The sequence below is a fragment of the Trichoplusia ni genome, chromosome 14 (genome assembly GCF_003590095.1).
Source record: "Trichoplusia ni isolate ovarian cell line Hi5 chromosome 14, tn1, whole genome shotgun sequence".
NCBI classification, from domain to species: domain Eukaryota; kingdom Metazoa; phylum Arthropoda; class Insecta; order Lepidoptera; family Noctuidae; genus Trichoplusia; species Trichoplusia ni.
Window position 1 is genome coordinate 7,373,334 of NC_039491.1, and position 21,745 is coordinate 7,395,078.

Genomic DNA, 21,745 nt, shown 5'->3' on the forward strand with positions numbered 1-21,745 from the left:
ATGATGTTATATTTCCCATAGATATAATTTATTTGACATGCTGAAGATTTTGAATCAGTCCTTTTAAGATAGCGCTTTTGTCTGCAATATTTTTCATCTTTGCAGTTTTCGTATTGTTTCATATATATTCATCGAAAAATAGTGATTGACTAAATTAGTAAACGTTACTTTGTAGACTTTTTAAAGAATAAATGTTTTTCGTTGAAAATGTAAAGAAAAAAGTTGGTTATGAAATTATTTGATTAGCTGAGGGAATGTGTGCAAATATTTTCCTTTGAAATAAAAATTGTACAATAAGGCGTTTTCTAGAAACATTTCACCCTCGGTGCCCACTTCAACTTGACCTTGACCGTACAAACGTGGATTGCGAAGTTCCAATGTCACGAGCTCTAGGTATGAAATGGCGGCCATTTTTACGCGATTATAGCGTGTGTAATACATAAATCATATAATAACGCGATAAACGCTTAAAGTTAACTTGCTCAAGGTATTCGTCGACTTTTCTTAATTCTCATGACTTAATTTCCCCTCATATTGTTTGCTTTTCTTATGTAATTGTGGATATGAAAGCTTAAACGTGTATTTGTAACTCAATTTAGGGTAATTTTTGAATAAATTTAGGTGAAATTGGGAAGGTAAAATGTATCCTTGATTTGCATATTCGCTCGGTGTGGAAAGTTCGAAACAGGTATGTGTAAATTTGTAAAATTAAAAAGCAAAATTTTACGGGTATTATAACCGCTCATGTTTACGATTTATCAATAGGCTTAATGGTTTACAATATCAAATTATTTAGATAAGTACCTACCATTTTATCGGCAAATCAACTTCCAACATTTGAAAAGGCAATAAAAGCCTTGATTTTTTTACCTTTTCTACCTACTTCAATTTCTTTGACAAACTAAAGCGTTCAATTTGCGTTGGAAGGAATTAAGTAAACAGATTTCCTGTTCCTGGAATCCTAAGGGTATTTATCAAGAAAGAGACAGTACCCTTGACCCCTGAGAATATTCTTTGAAACCAATAAAATTTAAAAGAAAACAGAATCAAAAAAAAATTGAGAAAATTTGTAACAAAACTGGACTGTATGAACTCTTTGAGAACTAACAGTAAATATTAAAGTAGAAATTCAAAAATCTCTCTCGTAAAATAAATATTAGTGATTTTACTATAAACACAGTATTATTATAAATTCAAGAACCTTAATTTCAATGTTTGTTGTAAAAGAATGTTCTCAATTCGTTGAAAATATTTTACTATTCAGCTTACATATTTTTTGCCTTTTTAAAGTATTTTTCTGTGCTTAAATCTCACCAACCAATATGTCTTTGAAGATCTTTTATAAAAAGATAATAACACAATACAAAAAGAGTCGGGATGAGAACACGGTGGCGAGATGACATTGATCGATCCGTACCGGATTGTTGTGAAACGGCTCAGAACACAATAACTTGGAATCAGTTCGGAAAACTTTTATTACATTGAGAGAACAGAAAAGAGTTTATTAAAAAATATGTTTTCTATACGGGAGGACTTTTTTTGTAAATCTGACCCCGCAAAAAACCTGGACTTCATAAGAGAACGCTAAAGATATCATGAAACTGAAAATGCAATACGGCCCATATTAACAATTTTGTTTTTTTTTAACAAAGTTAATTGGTTCGCCGTAATTCATTGTTTATCTAAAGGCATTTTTTTTTCATCGGTTCTTTTAAGACGTTTACGGGAAAAATGAGTATAAAGATTATAATATAATTCGAAGTAATATCACATTTACCGAGAGTCTCTTTGGTACATCCTTAGCAACCCTATATCTCTTTTGGTCGAGTTACCTTTAATCTTTCGTCTCAACAACTTTTAACTTAGAAAGTGGCATGTACGAGTTTGGATTTCGTAGGTTTTTTACCCATTTACATATAGTAAGTAAAATCAAAGGTACCTTTTCTCAAAAATGATTCTTAAATTCGTAAACATAAATGAAAAGAAACAAGGACTTTTAAAAGGTATATTGTTCAATCTGAGAATGACTGCTCATTATAAAATGGTAATTACCTACAATGTGAAAACCACTTACCCACTTGCCTTTGGTGTGAGATTGTAAACTCTACATGAGGTTTTCGACGTTGTATTGAGATTGCTAGGTGTAGATGACGTGTGGTTTTACAGCCACCACGCATTCAGCGGTACGTCCGAAATCACTTTGACGTTCAAAGGGATTTCGTATTGGATTTCCAATGGAATCTGTACTGGTAATAATATTTTGGGTAAAGGATTTTCGAGTATGGGAATTTAATTGAATAATAATATCAATAATAAATTAAAAGAGAAGCTACGTGATTCAAAATATTTTTTGGTTATCTGGATGTGGAGAAAAAGGCAAAAGCAAGTACAGAATCTTCGATATGTTTTAATGAAATAAGAGAAAATTGGGATCCTCATACCAACTCCCTATTTCGTTGAATCCAATTGAAAAAACCAAACAAAACAACCGCTGCTACTCTAGTATACATAAAATGGCTAGAATTAAGGACATTAATCAGCAAGCTTAAACTCTGCGTGTCGCTAATTTCACGCTAATCAGGTCACATTTCCGAACGACATCCTCGTTCTGAAACTTGGAATGTCTGTAAGCGGTGTCGATAGAATGAAAAACAATAAGAGTTTTTTTGCTTTTTTTGTTTAAATACTTTTGGAATAAAGGTTTTTTTATTTTGATTTTTGTGCCGTAATTCATTTGTAATTTATTGTAGGTACACGAAATTTACAAAAATTATTTAAGGTCCGTGGTAATAAATAATAAATAAATAGGTTTTGTACGTAGTCTGAATAAGAGAAAAAAGTATGTAAATAAAAAATGGGTATGTTTATTTAAATACCAAAAAAAAAATGTACAGTATTAAGGTTAAATCAGGGATATGTTATGTCATTTTAACATAACAACTAGGATTCTCAATATGAAGTCATCATTACAATAAGTCAAGTCAATGACCTATCACCCCGAAAACAAAAACGTAGCGAAACTCTATTCAAAACAATGACTAATTCACATAACAAGCTCCTTGTATTTTCGTTTATCAGTAACAAGGTTTTCCGGTTTGTTGGCTTTCCTCTGTAGTTCGGCATAGTTCGTTAGTTCCTCCGACACTGTGATAACCTTATTTCGCTGTTTATTAGTTTCTGGCGACGTTGTCTTGATTCTAATATTATTATTCGTCGTCACTTACATATCGACCCATTTTTAATTGACGTGACCCAAGGCCCTGCAATCATCGCTCATTGAAAATTCAAAAGGCTTTGTTTAGTCGCTTTAGAATGAAAGGCTTTTGCGTCAGTATAACGATCTTTTATCTTCAAGGGTGGTAGATTTATAGGGTACATAATAATGGTAATTGTTACACAATTAAAATGTTCAATGTTTTTCAATTTGGGTGATGGTAAAATTTGATGAAAACAAAAATTTGGCAATTAATTTAAAAGTTTTCATCATCAATTAAAATTTATGCATTGCACAATTATAATTTTAGCAATGAAAATTTATCATTCAAATAAACAGCAAAAAACGATATAATTTGTCAAAAAGAACAAATCACAACATTTAGAGGGCATAATAAAAACATTCTATAGGAATTACCTGCATAGTATCCAAAATTACAACTAACTAGGCAGAAAAAAAAAAATTACTTTATGCATTAATCAAACGCGATGAAGGCCAACGTTTAACTGGGCTACCTTGCCAATTGCTTGTTCATGCCACGGCAGAAAAAGTTAACAAGCTCACAAAGAGTCTGACTACCCTTTATGCACTGACCAAACGGTCCACCGTTACAGACCTATTAATTATGACCGCTCTTGTATACAGATTTAAATAAATAAATGAAACTGTTACATCGATTTGCCATTAATATGTAATATCTCATGTTACTTTATTATGTATGCTATTGATACATGACCTGGAAATATGATCTCGTTTTCATGTTTTAATCAATTGCAGGTAAATTGTTGCGTCGTTGATGTTCACTTGTTGTCTAATCGGTACTCTAATTTAAACTATATTAGCTTAGTAAATATTTAAAGTGTCAAGATTTTACCTGCATTTCCAAAAATAATATGCTGACAAAATAATATGATGAAAATTATGATGAAAATTTGTATAGCTTTATTTATAGGTTACGATTTTCTGAGAAATTTTGTTCATTTCCATGTTTTGAGGCTATATTTAAAATATGACTGTCAGTGAAAACGCGTATGAAAATTGTTGGGATAAGAAACAATATTGTGTACAAAGAAGGTTGAGTTTCAACATCGCCGATAGCCATGCAATATGTTATAAGGAGGGCCCTGTTGCCGTTAGCCATACTGAGCCTAAGGCTGCTTCGGTTTCTCGTTTGGATAGCATAATATTCGCATTAATTTAAGAAAAAACGTCAATGTAATTTTATTTGAATAGAAAACCCATTCGAATAAACTTTGACGAAAAGTATGTTTTATGCGAAATCGATAAATATGCAACCTTTTCCTTCGTCCAATGTCCCTATTCAAAACATTTCATCTAAAGCATTTGCATCCGCATTTCATTTTTAATGCAACATTATCATAATAAATTATGTATTCTCGTTTCAGGAACGTATTTCTTACTCTACGATTTTCTCGACTACTTTGAAAAGGATGGCCCCAGTTTTTTGCAGCGGGAGAAATTTCTAGAAATCGTCGATACTATATTCAAGGATTTCTCAAAAATTAAAAGGGAGGCCATTGTGTTTCAAGTGAGTATTATACATACATAGTTGTAGTCCGAGTTTATAACGAATTCATATCGGTTGGAAAGGTCAAGGGATAGGGATTACGTTGTTTTAAATTAAACAAAGTTCCTTCATTACACATTCGCTTAAATGTCAAGACTTTTGATAGCGTGTGTAATTAGGCCGCCACGTATAATTACGGCCAAACATTCGAAAGACAAACAATAGAACTTATGCATGCGAACCCTTTGTACAATATGTAAACACTTTAATTGTTTGAGTCGGGCTTTTAGCACTTTAATTATTTATATTTGTTTCGTTTGTATAAACTATTAAAATTGTTATATAGTAATTAGACGAAGAAGATTAAATTAAAATAACTTTGAGTGAAACCAAATCCTTTAAGATACCTAATTATCAAGTCATAAAAAGTTTTAATGTATTATTTTGATATTTTGAACATTCTGCTATCTTTATTTGTAACGGGAATACAATCAAATGTCTTCCTATGAATAATCTCAGTAACTGGATATACATACATGAAAACCAGAGGTGTGGTCGGAGATTGAACTTTATTTTCCTAGAAAGAAGGATTATATTTTGTAACCGAAGCTTTTTCTGGAATAAAAAACCTTATTATCTGACGCATAAGGCTTATTTTTTCATTCGATGCAATGCTACTAAAACCAGTCAGTTTGCACGTACTGATTTGATCTCATCTCGAGAAACTCTTAAAAAGGATGTCCATTTCAAATTACAGTTAATGATACAAAAATGCCATTCTCAATGCTGCATCTGTCTCCTTATTTGCCTATTAAGGTAATATCGATGGCAATTAACTATACGCCGGCGAAAATGAGCTTCGAATTGGAAGTTATTACTGAGAAGGCAATTAATTGAAATTGTGGCGATACAATAGGCTCTTGGTTATAAGAATATTATAGCAAACGGCTGGTTTAAGTGGAACTACGAAAAGAAAGTATGGAAGTACAAATATGGACATGCTTTTTGGGGTTCTGGATCTAATTCATACAAATGGAATCCTATCACTGAGGCACGGGTGTCTGTCCGTCCGTCAAAAGGCTTTAACTCAGGAATCTTGACAGATAGACAGTTAAATAACAAAAAATGAACATTGAGGTTTATCGGCATGGTTGTTATGGTCATAAACGCATTTAGGCTCCGAATTTATTTGTTACTCTATCATATTATATTAAGTTTGTACGCTATTTTCATTCATATCCAAATCATTTTTATTCTATTTGTACAGTACTCTCATTCAAATTTTCTTTTTGGTCTTAATTTGTACGTTTCCTTTTCAGTATACGGACTGGGAGGAAATTACCGATGGATACCTGAACCAGAAAATGATTGCTGATGTGGTTGGAGACTACTTCTTTGTGTGCCCTACTAACTATTTTGCTGAAGTGCTGGCTGACTCTGGGGTTGATGTCTACTACTACTACTTCACGCATGTAAGTATTCTTTCAAAAAAATAAATAAAGGAGAGTGTTGCGGAAGGGAGATAGAGCGCCATAAAGGACATCGGGGCATCTCTTTTACAAAACAGCAAGAGACGTACTCTCATCTGAGTCTGAGTTCTTTAATACTAAGTCCAGAGGATGAAACTTCAAATTATGGAGTCATGTATTCGTATACTTTACTATGTTTACCAATTGCCATTCACATAAAATGCATGAGTTGCTTGTTAAAAAATGAATCGAAAAATCATACTATTTCGTTTCAATGAAAACTTAAAACAGACAATACGAATAGTTCACCAAATTGTGTCATCGTTAAAAAATCCGTGATACTTTGAAATGTATATGTAAAAGAATGACAATCGAATAAAACAATGCGAAACTTTTGAAAATTTACAATATTTTACTGTATTTCGAGATTGATTAAAAACAAGAATTTATTTTCAGTGAATAACAAATAATTTTGAAATAACCCGAAAATATTTTAAAGCTTTGACCTACTTACTTTAATCATGTTTTAATGATAAATATAATAATATATTATATGAGCTACATTGTTTTCGCCAAGCTTATAAATGTCATGCATAATGATTAAATTGAATTCGACGTTATATTGGCACTACTGCGGTTTAAACTGACCACAATAGGGTCACATTACTCTATTTATAAAGGTTCTATTAATAAAACAAAGACTTCTAATTATACTCTACAATTATAAGCAGATCGATGAGCATTAAGGAGAGGCTAATAATAAACCGGTTGTGTAATATTTTGTTTCAAATTTAATGAGATGCCTATTTGCGAATGGAAAGTAGGTCACAGCGAAGGTAACTATATTTAACCAATTTGACAGTATTCATAATTAATTCACACAAGAGTTGTGTGATTCTATATTTCGTTGAGTATTGAGGTCAGAGAAACAATGTAACAATTATTATTTACATCGCCGGATTCAAAAGCGTTTAACACAATATATTTTGTCATGAGTATATAACGATACTAGCTACGCGGGATAATTATTTTACCATGGTGCAGAAAAAAACATTCAGGGTGATAAAAATAGAGTTGTCGTATTCTCAGACCCAGTGAATATGGACACAAATTTCATAAAATCGGTCGAGCCGTTTCGGAGGTGTTCAATTACGTACACCGCGACACGAGAATTTTACAAATAAGAGATTATCTATTACACTTTTTAGGCCAAAACATATTTGTGAATATATTATTAAGATAATTCTACCTAGATATTTCAATAATGGTAACAAGGTCAAACAAACAGCTTCTCCAGAATAATTACGATCCTGGCCATTCGATCTAAAAGTCTCCCGCGTACCTTCCAAACAAAAGTATTCCGCTCGAATACCTAAATAAACGATACCTTCAGACTGGAGTGGTCATCAGTACAGGTTAGCAAGCATTTCAAAGGCATTTCTGTGACGAAGACGCTCTCCAAACTGCAAAACCGGTCCGGGGCTAACACGTTAATTTGGCTAACGAACCAGATGCGAGGGCCCTTATAGAGCCTTACCTGCTAGCGACATCTTCTCTTTGCTTTAACGCTACCGAATTAAAAACGGAACACGTGCTCTCGTGTTCTCCGTTCGCTTTGGCTTTCAAGGATATTATGTAAAATAGGCCGGATTTTTGAGGTACTCGTATGTGATTATTTAATGTGTTAAAGTCTATAGGAAGTGTTCCCTTTTCCTGGAGGAAGAAATTTTGGTAATAGCCGCAAACTGATTTAATGATCATGCTTGTAAAATATGGAGTAAAAGACGCTGATTTAATTTTAAAGCTTGATTAATGTCAGATAAATTGTGTATTAACGTGTATTTCGATATCTAACCTAATTGTAGAGATGTGACCTTCTCAGAATTTACGATAGAATTCATGATGCAAAACGAATTGACAGTATGAAATGATATGATTTCATACAAAGAATTTGATTTCATTTGAGCTTTTTCTACTTTAAACATCTTTTTTTCGACACGCAACGCTTCTAACGTCCTGCTATTTTTTAATGATCGCTGTTGGATACAATCGTGTGCTCTAATCCTTAACTTTGCTTCAAAATAGAAAGCACTTACAGAACAGAATTAGTTCTACCATAATACAGTAGCTATTTGCAGCAGAATGCAGTAGGTACGTCCAATACATGTTTCATGGGCATGTCAAGTGCGGTATTCAATTGCATCGCCATCTTGGCATTGTCCACGTCTCCACCCTCCTAGTTTTACTCCCTTTGTCATTCAATTCTGTAGAATAACCACTCAACGTGCCCCTATTGTCACGGCATTGGAATTTTCTCACGTTTGTCAACTTAAGAAATTAGACGTAGTATTTTTATGTATATTTTTTGAGGTTCAATACGAATTATGATTAAAGTTGGTAAATTAATATGTTAGACATATTTTTCACAAGTCAAAATAAACATTTTGAAATTCGGATTGTTACTGTATGTGTGTCTTGAAAAGACACGGAGAATTGAAAATAATTTGACACAAAATAATAATGGGTTTTAATACAAACAACAAATTATTGATGATACGCTATATAAAATAAAAATTTCAGAACTTTAATCTCCAGGCAAATCATAACCCTTCGACACGTTGCAATGTTAGATAGCATTTTGCTAGCCCTGTACATAAAATCCTTTGTTATCGATTAACAAAAGAAGACGAAACTATTCACAAGTCCGGCAAGCTGCTTCTTTGATAACAGAAACTAGGCTAGCAACATTAATTATTCGTATCTAGGTTACGTGGTCACTTATTTATTTACAGGCCATTTAAAAATAAAACAACTTAAATACTTTTTGAATCGACATCTCTATAGTTTCATACCATTTTATAAAAAAAAACAACTGAAACCTGCAAAACAAATGAATTTCGTTATTTGAAAATTTCGAACCAGGTAAACGAAAAGATGTACCTACTCCATCAAAATCCATTAATATTGTATTTGGGTAAGAGGCTAAGTACTATTGCTACTATTGAGATAAAACATTACAAAGGTCTCTCAGACATAATAAACAAGTCTTGAAAATTTTATCATTTTCTATTTATTGTAACATTATGGTTCGACACTCAACTGGCCGAAGCTACTTTGTTATAAATTATTCTTTTTTCGAGTCCGTGACGGATAAAGCTTTAGATGTGAAAGGGTATGAGAAAGAGAAATTTTTATGTCTAGCGCTTTTAAAACGATTTTTTATGAAGTTTATAACGGCAAGTTTCAGCTTCCGTTTTATTTTTAAATCATTGATTTTCAGAGTTAAAAACCCGACTCGTGTAGCCGCGATTTTATTTGGAAATTTATTTTAGTGACTGATAACTATTTTAACCATTTAGGTCATCATGGTGGCACGAGGAGGTAATCTAATCTGGACCTCGTAAAAATACAGTTAAAAATTCGAAAATCCGTGAAAAATATATGCCAAATATATCTCCAGTTATTTTTTGGCCGCAAAAGGTGTCAGCAACGATCCTTATACAGTAATACTGAGATAAATGGTCTACAATAAATCAGGAAGTTAGTGGGGCGGTGCTCGCGATTTGTCGTAGAAATAACGATTTGACGGACAGCCGCGACATCAAAAACGTTTTTATAGGTCAAGTCACGACGCACCCTGTAGCCAGGTATCTACTAGAGCACCGGCAAGCGACTTGTCTTATTACATTTTGAATAATAAATTACTTTACTTTACTTTCTACCGGAACGATACGAATTTCAAAAACAATGTTTAATTTTCGATTTCAATTGTTTTTATTGAGCGTGGACTTTAATTGATTTTATGCTTCAGACATTGTTTAGCCTAAGATTAACACAAGCATTAATTATAAACGGGACGAGATGATGTGCAGACGTCGGTAACAAACGACTGTAGCCCTGTTAATAAATTAGGCATGGGTCAGCCCTGGCGGGGGCCAAAGGTCACAGATTAACAACAAGCTATTTCGGGTTCTGACCCGTCGCCGTTCCATTTCTGCTCCCGACACTGCGTCTATTTTACTATAGTTGGTAGACACGTTTATTTCTACAATAGCTTATGTCTCATATATATAGATAATAAAGCAATCGATTGGTTGGCGTCGTTTCGGTAACCAAACGACCGTAAAATTGCCTGCGAGTCCTGTTTGCGAGATACCTAATTTGAAAACACCGGGTTTGGGACGATTGTTGATTTAACAAAAAGTTTTTATTCGGATATCATTTTTGATTAAAATTTTCTGGTTTGTTGAGAGTATCTAACCATCTAAATCCGAATATCGAAATTCAAATCCGGATTCAAATCGATTTTGTGAAAAGTACTTACTATAAATTGTGAATAAACATTATAAGGAAAATGTATATAACAAATCTCATTCAACGAATACCATTACATAAAACCATAAAAACGTTTTATTAAAAACGCTGGCAAATCACTTTTCTCACACAAAACTTCTTATCCTTAATGGTTCTCTTTCTCACGACAGACTCAGTAATACTGATTAAAAAAAGACTTTAATTCCAGTTTGTAGCTTATTAAATATATAAAAAAGCAAATCTGTATAACTCATATGCAGAAAAAAATGTATTCATGATTCAATTTCATCTCACCTTGACCCATATTCGTATTTTCCTCGTGGGGAACGATTAAGACGCCGTGCCGACACTCTTCAGAATATAATTCCAGATTACATTCAATCTTGGTATTTTTGATTATCTATTCCTTTTATTCCACAAAAAGTGATTTAACAACTAAAGAGACCAAAAGCAATAATCTACTTTCCTATTTTTGTCAAGTTATTCTGATTCTTCAGCATCCTTAAATAACTACACTTCTTGACAAACGAATTGTTATGACATCTGCGTAGGTTTGCAATTTGTCAGATGCTAAACCTTTATCAACGTTAATATTGAGATACACATGCTCATTCCAGCGAATACAAAACACCGACATGACACGAGCTCGTTCGGATTAAAATCGGTTTATTGGGGACAGTAAAGTGAAAGATTAAATTTAGAAGTTTTGCGAGCTTGTTATGTAAGATTTGTTTTATGTCGGAGCTGACCTTTCGCGGATACACAGGCTTGTTTCGGCGGCTACCTCACCTACGTCACACACGGCTCATGCATGACAACGCATAATTTTGGCTGCCAACCGTGTGCATTATTAAAAGGGCCTCGCGTACCAAACCGCCGCTTAATTTAATGCCCGCGTCTAAAAACTTTGGCGAGCACGAGGGAATTGTTTTCAAGGTTTAAATTCAAACGTTTACATTGTTTAGGCCGTTTCGGATGTAAAGCATCCGATGGCTGCCAAACTAATGTGGGAACAATTAGGAGCGTTCGTTTGTGTGAGTGGAAACGAGCAATTACCTCGTCTAAGATTGGGTTCTCGTATCTTGTAGATTTGGGTTCGGATTTCCCTTACCATTGATCTCAGAAATCTATTTGATCTGGTTAATTAAATTGTGTGGTAACTAGCTTTAGACATGTGATTTATGCTTTCGAACAGATTGGTTTTAATTAATTCGTTTCTAAGTAAATGTGTTTCTTTTGCATTTACTTTACCCTAAGTTACTGTAACAATCTCATGGAAAGGAAAGCGGACCTCCAAACGGTATTTATAGGATCACGTAGGTGTTTCGATTTAAGTTTACGGCCTGTTAATTGTTTCGTTTAGAAATTTGATGTATTTAATGTCAATAAAACTTTGTACAGGCTTGAATTCAGCTGTTAAATTGATCGCCTAACGGGTTTTATTCTGTTTGATCAAAGTTTATTAAAGTTAGACACCTACTTGCCACCTACGGTTCTGGACGCTTCGATTACAAGAAACCTATAAACTTTACTACTTATTAAAAATCCTGATTTGTTTTCTGATTGGAGTTTGTCCTTTAGAGCTTTTATAGTTTATCCTTATTCCTTGCTTCCCTACTAATATTATAAATGCGAAAGTAACTCTGTCTGCCTGTCTGTCTGTGTGTTACGCTTTCACGCCTAAACTACTGAACCGATTTTAATGAAATTTGTTACAGAGATAGAGTTGAGTTTGAGAAATAACGTAGGATAGTTTTTATCCCGGACTTTTGAAGAGTTCTCTTGGAAACGCGATATAACTGACCTCGGCGCGTTCGAAAAGCTAGTTTTTTAATATCTGTAGGAATTGAGCTCATTAATACCATTGTCTGAGTGTTTACTATTTAAAGGTCTGTTAGAACTCACGAAATGAATGCTAACCATAAACTTGTTCTTCAAAATAGCGACAAAGCGTTAACAATGGCCACTTATAAATGATAGACGGTTTTATAACTATTTAAGACTGTGTTACGGAGAGAGAGAAAAAAAGGTATTTTTTTGTTATACTTTTGAGTGCTTATCGCGTCGGTAGGTTAGGTTCTTTTTCAATAATATTGTAAATATGTACAGTTTATCATATACATATTTTTCGTGGCTTTTATGTTTATATCCTCAAAATAAATCAGAAATAAAAACTGATACTTAGAATTTTCAAGACTTCGAAATTGTGAACAGACTTTACATGTTATATTTATAACAACACAAAAAAACACGATAAAATCTACAAATCGCCATTAGTTGTTACAATTATTAAATATTACGCATTCAAAGTGTAAATTAAATTACAAAACCAAATGCGTTTGTTTTCAGAATGTTCTTTCAGATAACATATTTTGTGAAGCTAAATTTGAATAAAGCTTATGACGTAGTTACGTTTTGTTAATTTTTGTTCATAGTGCCTTTACAAACACCTTCCAACTGTGTTATTTCAAGCTGAAATAACACGGGTTGCGTGAATTCATTACAGCTATGTCTAGTTGAATCGTTTATGATTATAAATGTGTAAATGATCATGCCTAGTCCCTGATATAACTTCCTGTGTACATTTGTATTGATTGTGTTTTAATTTTAAACATTAACTAGCTTGTGCCCGCGACTTCGTCCGCGTGGAATAGTGACTTCCGGCAGAAAAGTATAGATAGCTGTGTCCGCGACTCCGTCAGCGTGTAACTCCTTGTGTATTAAGTTAATGTATTGGTAATATTTATTATTATTATTTATATTGGTAATATTGTTTAGATCACGTTCACATAAGGCTTAACCCTTTATAAGACACAGAACTTAAAAATATTTATAGCTTTTAAACTTTATAATAATGTGTTAAGGTTCAAATTCTGGTGGCAATATAAGTACCACTGCCTTATAAAGGTAAGGTAAAGGTACCTATAAAACGAAAATACTTTAGTGCAAAGCTTCCGGGTAAACTATATTGAAAGTTGACCCGTCCGGCACGTGAACATAAAGACTTTTAGAACTGCTAACACGGGAAAGAGCAACATACAACTGACCATGTGAGAAACAACTGACACTGAGATCTACTCCAGCAACACGAAAAGTCTGCCCTTGAGCCTTGTTAATTGTCATTGCATAACACACCGATACTGGGAATTGCGTCCTTTTAAATTGGAATGGAAAATTATTTGGTATTAAGGGTATTCTGGGAATAAAGACGGTTTCTCCTGCACCGCAACCTGTTAAAATTTGAGCCTCGATTATATTTTGTTGCAACTGGGTTACTTTTAGTCGAGTTCCATTGCAAAGTTGTGGTGGTTTTAAATTTCGGAGCATAATAATCGGTATCCCAATTTTTAAACAAATTTCATGAGAGGGAAGTCCGGGCATATTTAAAGAATTTAAAAATTCTATCGGGTAATTAGTGGCTTCTGGTTCATCGACCATTCTATTTATTGATCTATAAACTTTGCTTTCCCCCTGTATATTCGACAGTATTTTGTTATTGATCTCAGATGCCTGGTCATTGCGAGGAGTTAAAATAGATCTTTCGCATAGCCAAGAATTGTCCCTATTTAATATATTTGTTACGTCACCGTAAACCGACGATATAAGATGTGGTTGAGATTGCACCATACAACATAATTCAGGCGTCAGTATAAGTTTTCCTTGGTGTAGTTGTGGATAGGTACCTTCACCAATCTTTAATAATGTGTCAGAAAATTGACTATCATCCGGGTTATCTCCAGTTCTCACTCGCATATTTATAGTCAAATGCACCGATTGTATATCTCGCCATAAATAAGAGCTTTTCAGGCAAGCCCTAACCTCATCAGCTCGGGTTCCCCGTGGTATTACCGGTAAGGTTTGTCGGAAATCACCACAAAATAAAACCGTGATACCGCCCATTGGTCGATCATTTTGTCTTATATCCCTTAAAGTTCTGTCTACCGCTTCTACTCCTTTTCGATGGGCCATCGTACATTCATCCCATATGATTAAACTACACTCGCGTAATACCTTAGCTTTGTCGCTATTTCTTGAAATACTACAGGTTGGATTTTCCGTGCGATCTAAATCAATTGGTATTTTAAACATACTGTGAGCAGTTTTACCTCCTGGTAGCAATGTTGCAGCTATCCCTGATGAAGCTACGGCAAGAGCAATTTTACGCTGATTTCGAACATAAGCCAATATTAATTAAGTCAAAAAGGTTTTTCCAGTTCCTCCAGGTGCATCTAAAAACCATATTGTTCCCAAATTATTTTGAACACTATTGCACACGCGGTCATAAACTGAACGTTGTTCTGCAGTCATCATTGGGACACCGTTTTCTAATGTTGTCAGCAGTTCCGTTAAATTGTAACCAATCTCTGCGGAATATTCCCTATTAGTTACCTCTCCGACTGAGGTTGGTGTTGGCAAACCATATTCACAGAGTGATTTACCGCCTACTGCTGTTAAGTCATCCTGAAGAGCTAATAAGCACTGATTTATGGCAAGATCACGGAAATTATCATTAGTTGTGCCTTCATCATTGTTAGGTATATTTCTAAGAAAGTCTTCTGAAAATTTTTCTTTATATTTTTTCCATAATGTTACAGCATCTGACAAATTACAAAATGTGAGTAATGTTACAAATAAATGGCGTAACCGTCGTGGATTATCACTAACACAGGATTCTGCTAAAGCGTCATCCCAATGCTGATCATTTTCAAGCAAATGACGCGCTTGGCAAGCTGCTTGATAAGTGGGATAAACAACATCGTCTACTTTTCTCAAATCTATAAATGAGGTTGGTCCTCGCACGGTATGTAATAATAATCGCAAATAGAAACACTCAGCGTTGTTAGGATGAACGGTGTACACTCTACCAAGAACATGTTCTTTAAAAATACCTGACTCGCCATCTACAGGCCTGCCACGGCGTCTTCGATTAAAGACACCCCGTTGCTTATCGTAGGTATAATACGATGGAACTTCCTCATACAAAAGAGATTTTGCAAAATCATCAGTTTGGCAAAGTCGAAAGAATGCTAATAAACTTGTTTGTCTAGGGTTCTCTAACCGTTCTGTGACATTTTCGGCGTTGAAATATATACGTTGGCCGCCTTCAAGATGAACATCCAGATGAGTCACAGGTGGATATCTTTCGTGAATGTTGAAACTTAAGATCCGCCACACAGCTTCTGAAGAACTTATATATCTGCCTGACTGAAATCTTGTAACTTCATCATGTTCATCATATTCATTTCTCAAAGCAAATGTAGCTTGGTCACTGCCCTTATTAATATACTTACAAATATATTTTATTGACTCTACACTATTACACATTTCAACATTTATGTGAGCTTGAAATGCTCTGGACAACACAGGAGAATACGGAACGACCCACCTATTATCTAAAGTAACTTGTTGTCCAGACACTCGCTTTTCAACAGTAAAACCATCATTATCTCTTGAACGGCGACGATATAATGGGTATCCATCATGTCCTGTTACAGTGCCATCCACTAAGGCTTTTGGATATCTTTTAGTGCAACGACCGTCTTGCATGCAAGGAGAATTCCCGTTAAACGAACCACATGGACCATGTATCATATGAGTTTTAACAATGTCGTATAACACGGGATCTGCAATCGGACTTGGAATTTCAGCACTGATTAAACTGTCTACATCATTAGGTCGAACCTTATCTTTTAACCAAAGCAGGATATGTGCGTGAGGTAAGCCGCGTTTTTGCCATTCAATACTATACATATAACACAATACTTCTCCAAAAATTTTATCTTTGGTAAGTAGATCTATCATTGATTTTAATTTTAAATGAAAAACTCTTGCTATGATATCATGGCGGTCATGCGCCTCAAGAAGCTCCCGAGTAATTTCATCCCACTTAGGATTGGTAGTTACAGTAATAAATAAGTCGGGACGTCCATATTTTCTTACGTAACAAAAAGCATCTTGAGTACGTTCGTGCATGTATCGTGGACCACCAGTAAAAGAAGAGGGCAAAATAACTAAACGACCCATATTCACCGTATCGTTATCTTGCTGCATGGCGTCGCGAAGGTGCACGTATTCTTCAACGCGCAGCTGCCTTTGATTAGATCGTATATAAACTAATCTTTCGGTTTCAATTTTTGCGTACATGTCTACAATAAACTGATTGAATAAGCCACGAAAACGTTGAAAGTATACAAACCTATTCCGTCTTACTTGCAAGTGGTAACAGTAAAATTGAAGGCATGAAATCTTTTTATTATAATTAGGTGCGCCTGTACGCGGATCAGTTTGGTATAAAGCAAAATTATAACCATCTTCCCCTCGACAGTATATCAAAGGATATTGCAAACTGTCGTAAGCCCTGTGGGTTTCATAAATACGTTGCAATGATTATCTCTGGAACGGATAACGATATCACGCCTATCACATTCCTGGTCGACCAATACCACAGCAACTTCATTCGTGGATGGAGCATTATAACGCCCAGGGTGTTCCTGAGTTGGACGCCTATCGGCATTTATAACAATTTTATAATTGTTATCATCATCTCGAGGAAGAGCTTCTAATGCCGATTTAAAACTGCATACATACGAATTAACCTGATGCAACATGTTCTGAAGTTGTGATATGAGTTCAGTATTTAAATTCGGGAAATATTGATTTCTTATATTCGACTGTTCGTTGTAGTCGGATACAAAATATATTTGAAGAAACTTAGGTTGGTTTTCAGGCAAAAGGGATCCTATCAAATGGTAAACCTGACCTTGTATCTTAAAAGTAGGCATGAAATGACCTTCTGAGATTTGTTGAGCGCCAAAGGATGTAATTTGAAATGCACTATTATAAGTGCGAATATTATCTAAAAACTGTTTAGATTGTATATGTTCCCCTAAAAGTAGTGATTTCAAAGGTTCCGGTGGGTCTTCGAATGAAGGCAAATTTATTTTACCTGTAGAACAACAGAAACCAGCTGACTCCTTACTCCACTTTGAAGCATTACAAAAACGACATACCACGTTCATATCGCCTATTACAGAAGATGATCCATAATCAATTGTGAGGTTATAAGCAAACCCACTTTTATATTTGTCGGACCAAGCCACCGAATTTCTAGATTGATCTTCTATGTGTACATCTAAGTTATTAAGGCTATGTCGAAATCTGTCTGCAGTAAGACGGGCCTCTCGCTGTTCGTCCGTTTCAAGAGACCGAATATTTTCGATTCTTAATCTTTCATTAGACAAACTTACTGATCGTTCTTGTCTCAAAGAATTATAATATTCGCGTACCGACTCTAGTCGTTGTTCATGCTCATGTGCGTCTTCGAGAGATCGAATAACATTATGGTGCACCCTATCATTTGTCAAACGGTCTTCATATTGAGTTAAAGTTTCAGATTCTCGAGATAAAATATGACGTTCGCGGTCAGCTGTGAGACGCAATTCCCTCTCAGTGTAGGTTTCTGACTCGCGAGACAATATATGACGTTCGCGGTCAGCTGTGAGACGCAATTCCCTCTCAGTGTAGGTTTCTGACTCGCGAGACAATATATGACGTTCGCGGTCAGCTGTGAGACGCAATTCCCTCTCAGTGTAGGTTTCTGACTCGCGAGACAATATATGACGTTCGCGGTCAGCTGTGAGACGCAATTCCCTCTCAGTGTAGGTTTCTGACTCGCGAGACAATATATGACGTTCGCGGTCAGCTGTGAGACGCAATTCTCTGTCAGTGAAGGTTTCTGACTCGCGAGACAATATATGACGTTCGCGGTCAGCTGTGAGACGCAATTCCCTCTCAGTGTAGGTTTCTGACTCGCGAGACAATGTATGCCGTTCGCGGTCAGCAGTGAGACGCAAATCCGTTGTGACGCAGTTTCAGCATCTCGGGATAACACATGTTGTTCTCGGTCAATGGTAAGCCTCAGCTCTCGTTGAGAAGAGCTTTGAGACGCCCGTGATGTAGCTCGTCTCGCTCTGTCAGCTGCTAATCGCATCTCTCTCTCTGGAGAGCTTTCATTGGCTCGAGAGGTTGAGGCACTAACTCTCATAGAGTTTAACCGATGTGCTCTTTCCTCTGCCGATTCTTGAGAACGCGCATTTCTCATCCTTTTAGCATCTCTCGAATTTCGAGATAAAGATGGTCGTTTTTTAGGTGGCATTGTGTATTTTTAATCGACGGTAACTGAAGCTACCTTACACTTACAATTATATATAGTTATTATGTAATAATTACGAAAATAAACTATTAATATAATAAAACACTACCAATTACGAAAATAAACTATTAATACAATTAAACACTACCAAAATAACTAATATAATAATAACGAAAATAAACTATTAATATAATTAAACACTACCAATTACGAAAATAAACTATTAATTTAATTAAACACTACCAATTACGAAAATAAACTATTAATTTAATTAAACACTACCAAATTACGAAAATAAACTATTAATACAATTAAACACTACCAAAATAAATAATATCAAAATTACGAAAATAAACTATTAATATAATTAAACACTACCAATTACGAAAATAAACTATTAATACAATTAAACACTACCAAAATAACTAATAGGTGTACCTACTACTAATACTATTAATCTAATACCTATTATATAAACTAACAACAAAACAATTCTAAAAATAAACTATTCAAAGACTAAAAGTCGTGCTGATAAGCACGGTTTGCAAATAACAATTATTGATTGTCAATAAGGTCGAACAGTCTGAACGTCTATTCGCATCAACAGCCAAATATTGTATGACGCTCGAGCGCGGACCCCCCGCCTTTTTATACCTCCCGCCACGACGCGCGTCGAGCGCGGCAACCGATACACAAAAATAATCCTTATAGCATGACTCTGTATTCACGCGCGATTTCTTATTATTTCATGTATAACTTTGGTGTTTTTACACCGATTTACATGATTCTTTTTTTATTGAATAGGTAATAATGTTAACTTTTTTAATTGGGGATGAGTGATAGTGTTGTAAACGTTAGAGTAGACAAATACAATCAGAAATCTCCGAATTGCTAAGCTATCGGGAGTTTCACGTGTTATTGTGAGTCAACCATAAAAGTTAGACATATGCTGTCGAGGAATATTTTTTATATAATTTTAGGGAGAATATTTCCGTCATACATGATTTCTATGTAGCTTTAACCTATAAGCCTGCACACGTGACGGAAGCTTAAAAAATGGAGTAACTTACCCCGTTTTCCCAATATTTCCCTTCACTGCTCTGCTCCTATTGGTCGTAGCGTAATGAAAAGTATACTATAACCTGCCCAAGAGTATGAAGAATAATTGTGCCAAATTTCGTTAAAATCCGTCGAGTAGTTTTTGTTTCTATAACGAATATACAGACAGACAGACAGACAGACAGACAGACAGACCGACAGACAGACAAAAATTTTACTGATTGCATTTTTGGCATCAGTAGCGATCCCTAACCACCCCTTGATAGTTATTTTTTAAATATATTTTATGTACAGAATTGACCTCTCTACAGATTTATTATAAGTATAAGTATAGATAGATTATAAATATATTTTTTGTTGAGCGCCATTTTGCCATCCTACCTTTGTTCATTAATATAGTCTAATAAACATAGTTTAGTAAAATAATAGAGAGTAAGCATGTAAGATATAACACAGTATTTTACGTGATGTGATAACACTATGAATGAACAAGATACCAACATCTACAAAATTAGGGGTTCAAAAATGAATCAGGATGATAACTGTTTTTTTTCGCTTAAATAAAGAGCTATCCATATACTCACCTCCCTTTTAAATCAGTGTACCACTGGTTATTAACAATATGCGAGAAACAATTAACATCAACCAAAACGCGTGTAAATTCCGCAGTATTGTTATTGATACGTAAGCTAGATTCCATTATTTCAAAATATGTTTTCGACGCGAGTATAATTAAATTCCAGTTGAATTGAATGATTGAACGTTTGCCTGTGGTCTGTCGAGCAAAACAGATGCGGATAACTAAAGCATTATTCATTTTGTGAATAATAGCTTTGCTTTCAACTGTGTAAACGAATTTAACAGAACAATTTTCATTTATCAATGTATTTCTGACAGATTATTTTATTTTTACTATTTGGCTATTTATACCTATGTATTATAAACCATCCGCTTCATATATAAATAAATATAAATACTAAAGAGGAATTAATTTAGTGAAACCTAAAGATGAATTCAATGAAGTTCAAATATTGGAAGCACACTGAGTACCCGATCTACTGGTGTCCTAAGCAGGTCCTAAGTTCTGCGGTAGTATCAATAGACGTATCTACGAATTAAGATTTATTAAGATCGTGAAAAGCATGAACGTGAATACAGCTTTAGGAATGACAGCAAAAGCATTTTACTAAGTACTTACCTACTCATTGCTTCTTTGGCGTGATATATGAAGAATTCTCAATTTAAAGTAAAATTCAAGCGATCTTAATTTAAGCTTTCACGAGTCTCAAAGAATAATCTTTGAGCAGTTTTCCCTTTCCATGTGAGTAACTTGTAATATTATAAACCAGCTCAGTAAAAGGCGGTTAAAGGATTATATCCGGAGGATGAAAGCTTTATCCCACAACATACTGCGGCCGCTGTACGTACGGTCAGCAACAAAAATCGTGGAACGAAGTCAGATTTATTAAGTATCTCAAATATTCAGTGAACACTTAAGGTACTTTCTACAATACGTGTTCTGAACTAGTACAGCAGATTAAGGAAATGTTATTGTAAATGGAATTCAGCCGGCCATTACACGGTTTAGAGTGGCATCTCTCTTTCACAACTGCAATAATATTAATTTCAGAGAAGTAGGCAGTTTTTACCGGATTTTGGTATTGAATTTAAATGACGCAACGGTTTTGTCACTCGCGTGTATCGGTATTGCCCCACTAGTTTCTGTCAAAATGTTTGACTCGCGATCCTACCGCCGCAATAACTCATGATTAGGGACTCCGTTTGGGTCCAAAACTCGTCGGGTAAACCCGATAAATGTGCAGTAAACCGTTGCAACACTGAAATACCCTCAAACAAGTTACTAAAAATGTGTTTTTTTAACCCAAGTACTAGCTATTGCATTTTTCTGAGTTAATATCTTCTATCAACTATGCAAATTATATCATAACATGTTACTGTATGGTAAATCTGACCGTGTTCAGACTTTTCATGCTGACTCTACTTGTTTT

At 34.7% G+C, this 21,745-nt stretch overlaps 1 protein-coding gene across 3 annotated transcripts in view; it reads left to right on the forward strand.

Annotated features, from left to right (window-relative positions):
* LOC113500463 (acetylcholinesterase-like) overlaps positions 1-21,745 on the forward strand; it is a 67,373-nt gene that overhangs the window by 39,168 nt on the left and 6,460 nt on the right. For all 3 annotated transcript variants that reach the window (XM_026881270.1, XM_026881271.1, XM_026881272.1), the window contains exons 3-4: positions 4,621-4,763; positions 6,062-6,214. In XM_026881270.1, coding sequence (XP_026737071.1) covers positions 4,621-4,763; positions 6,062-6,214 — 296 coding nt within the window. The remainder of the gene's footprint in view (positions 1-4,620; positions 4,764-6,061; positions 6,215-21,745) is intronic.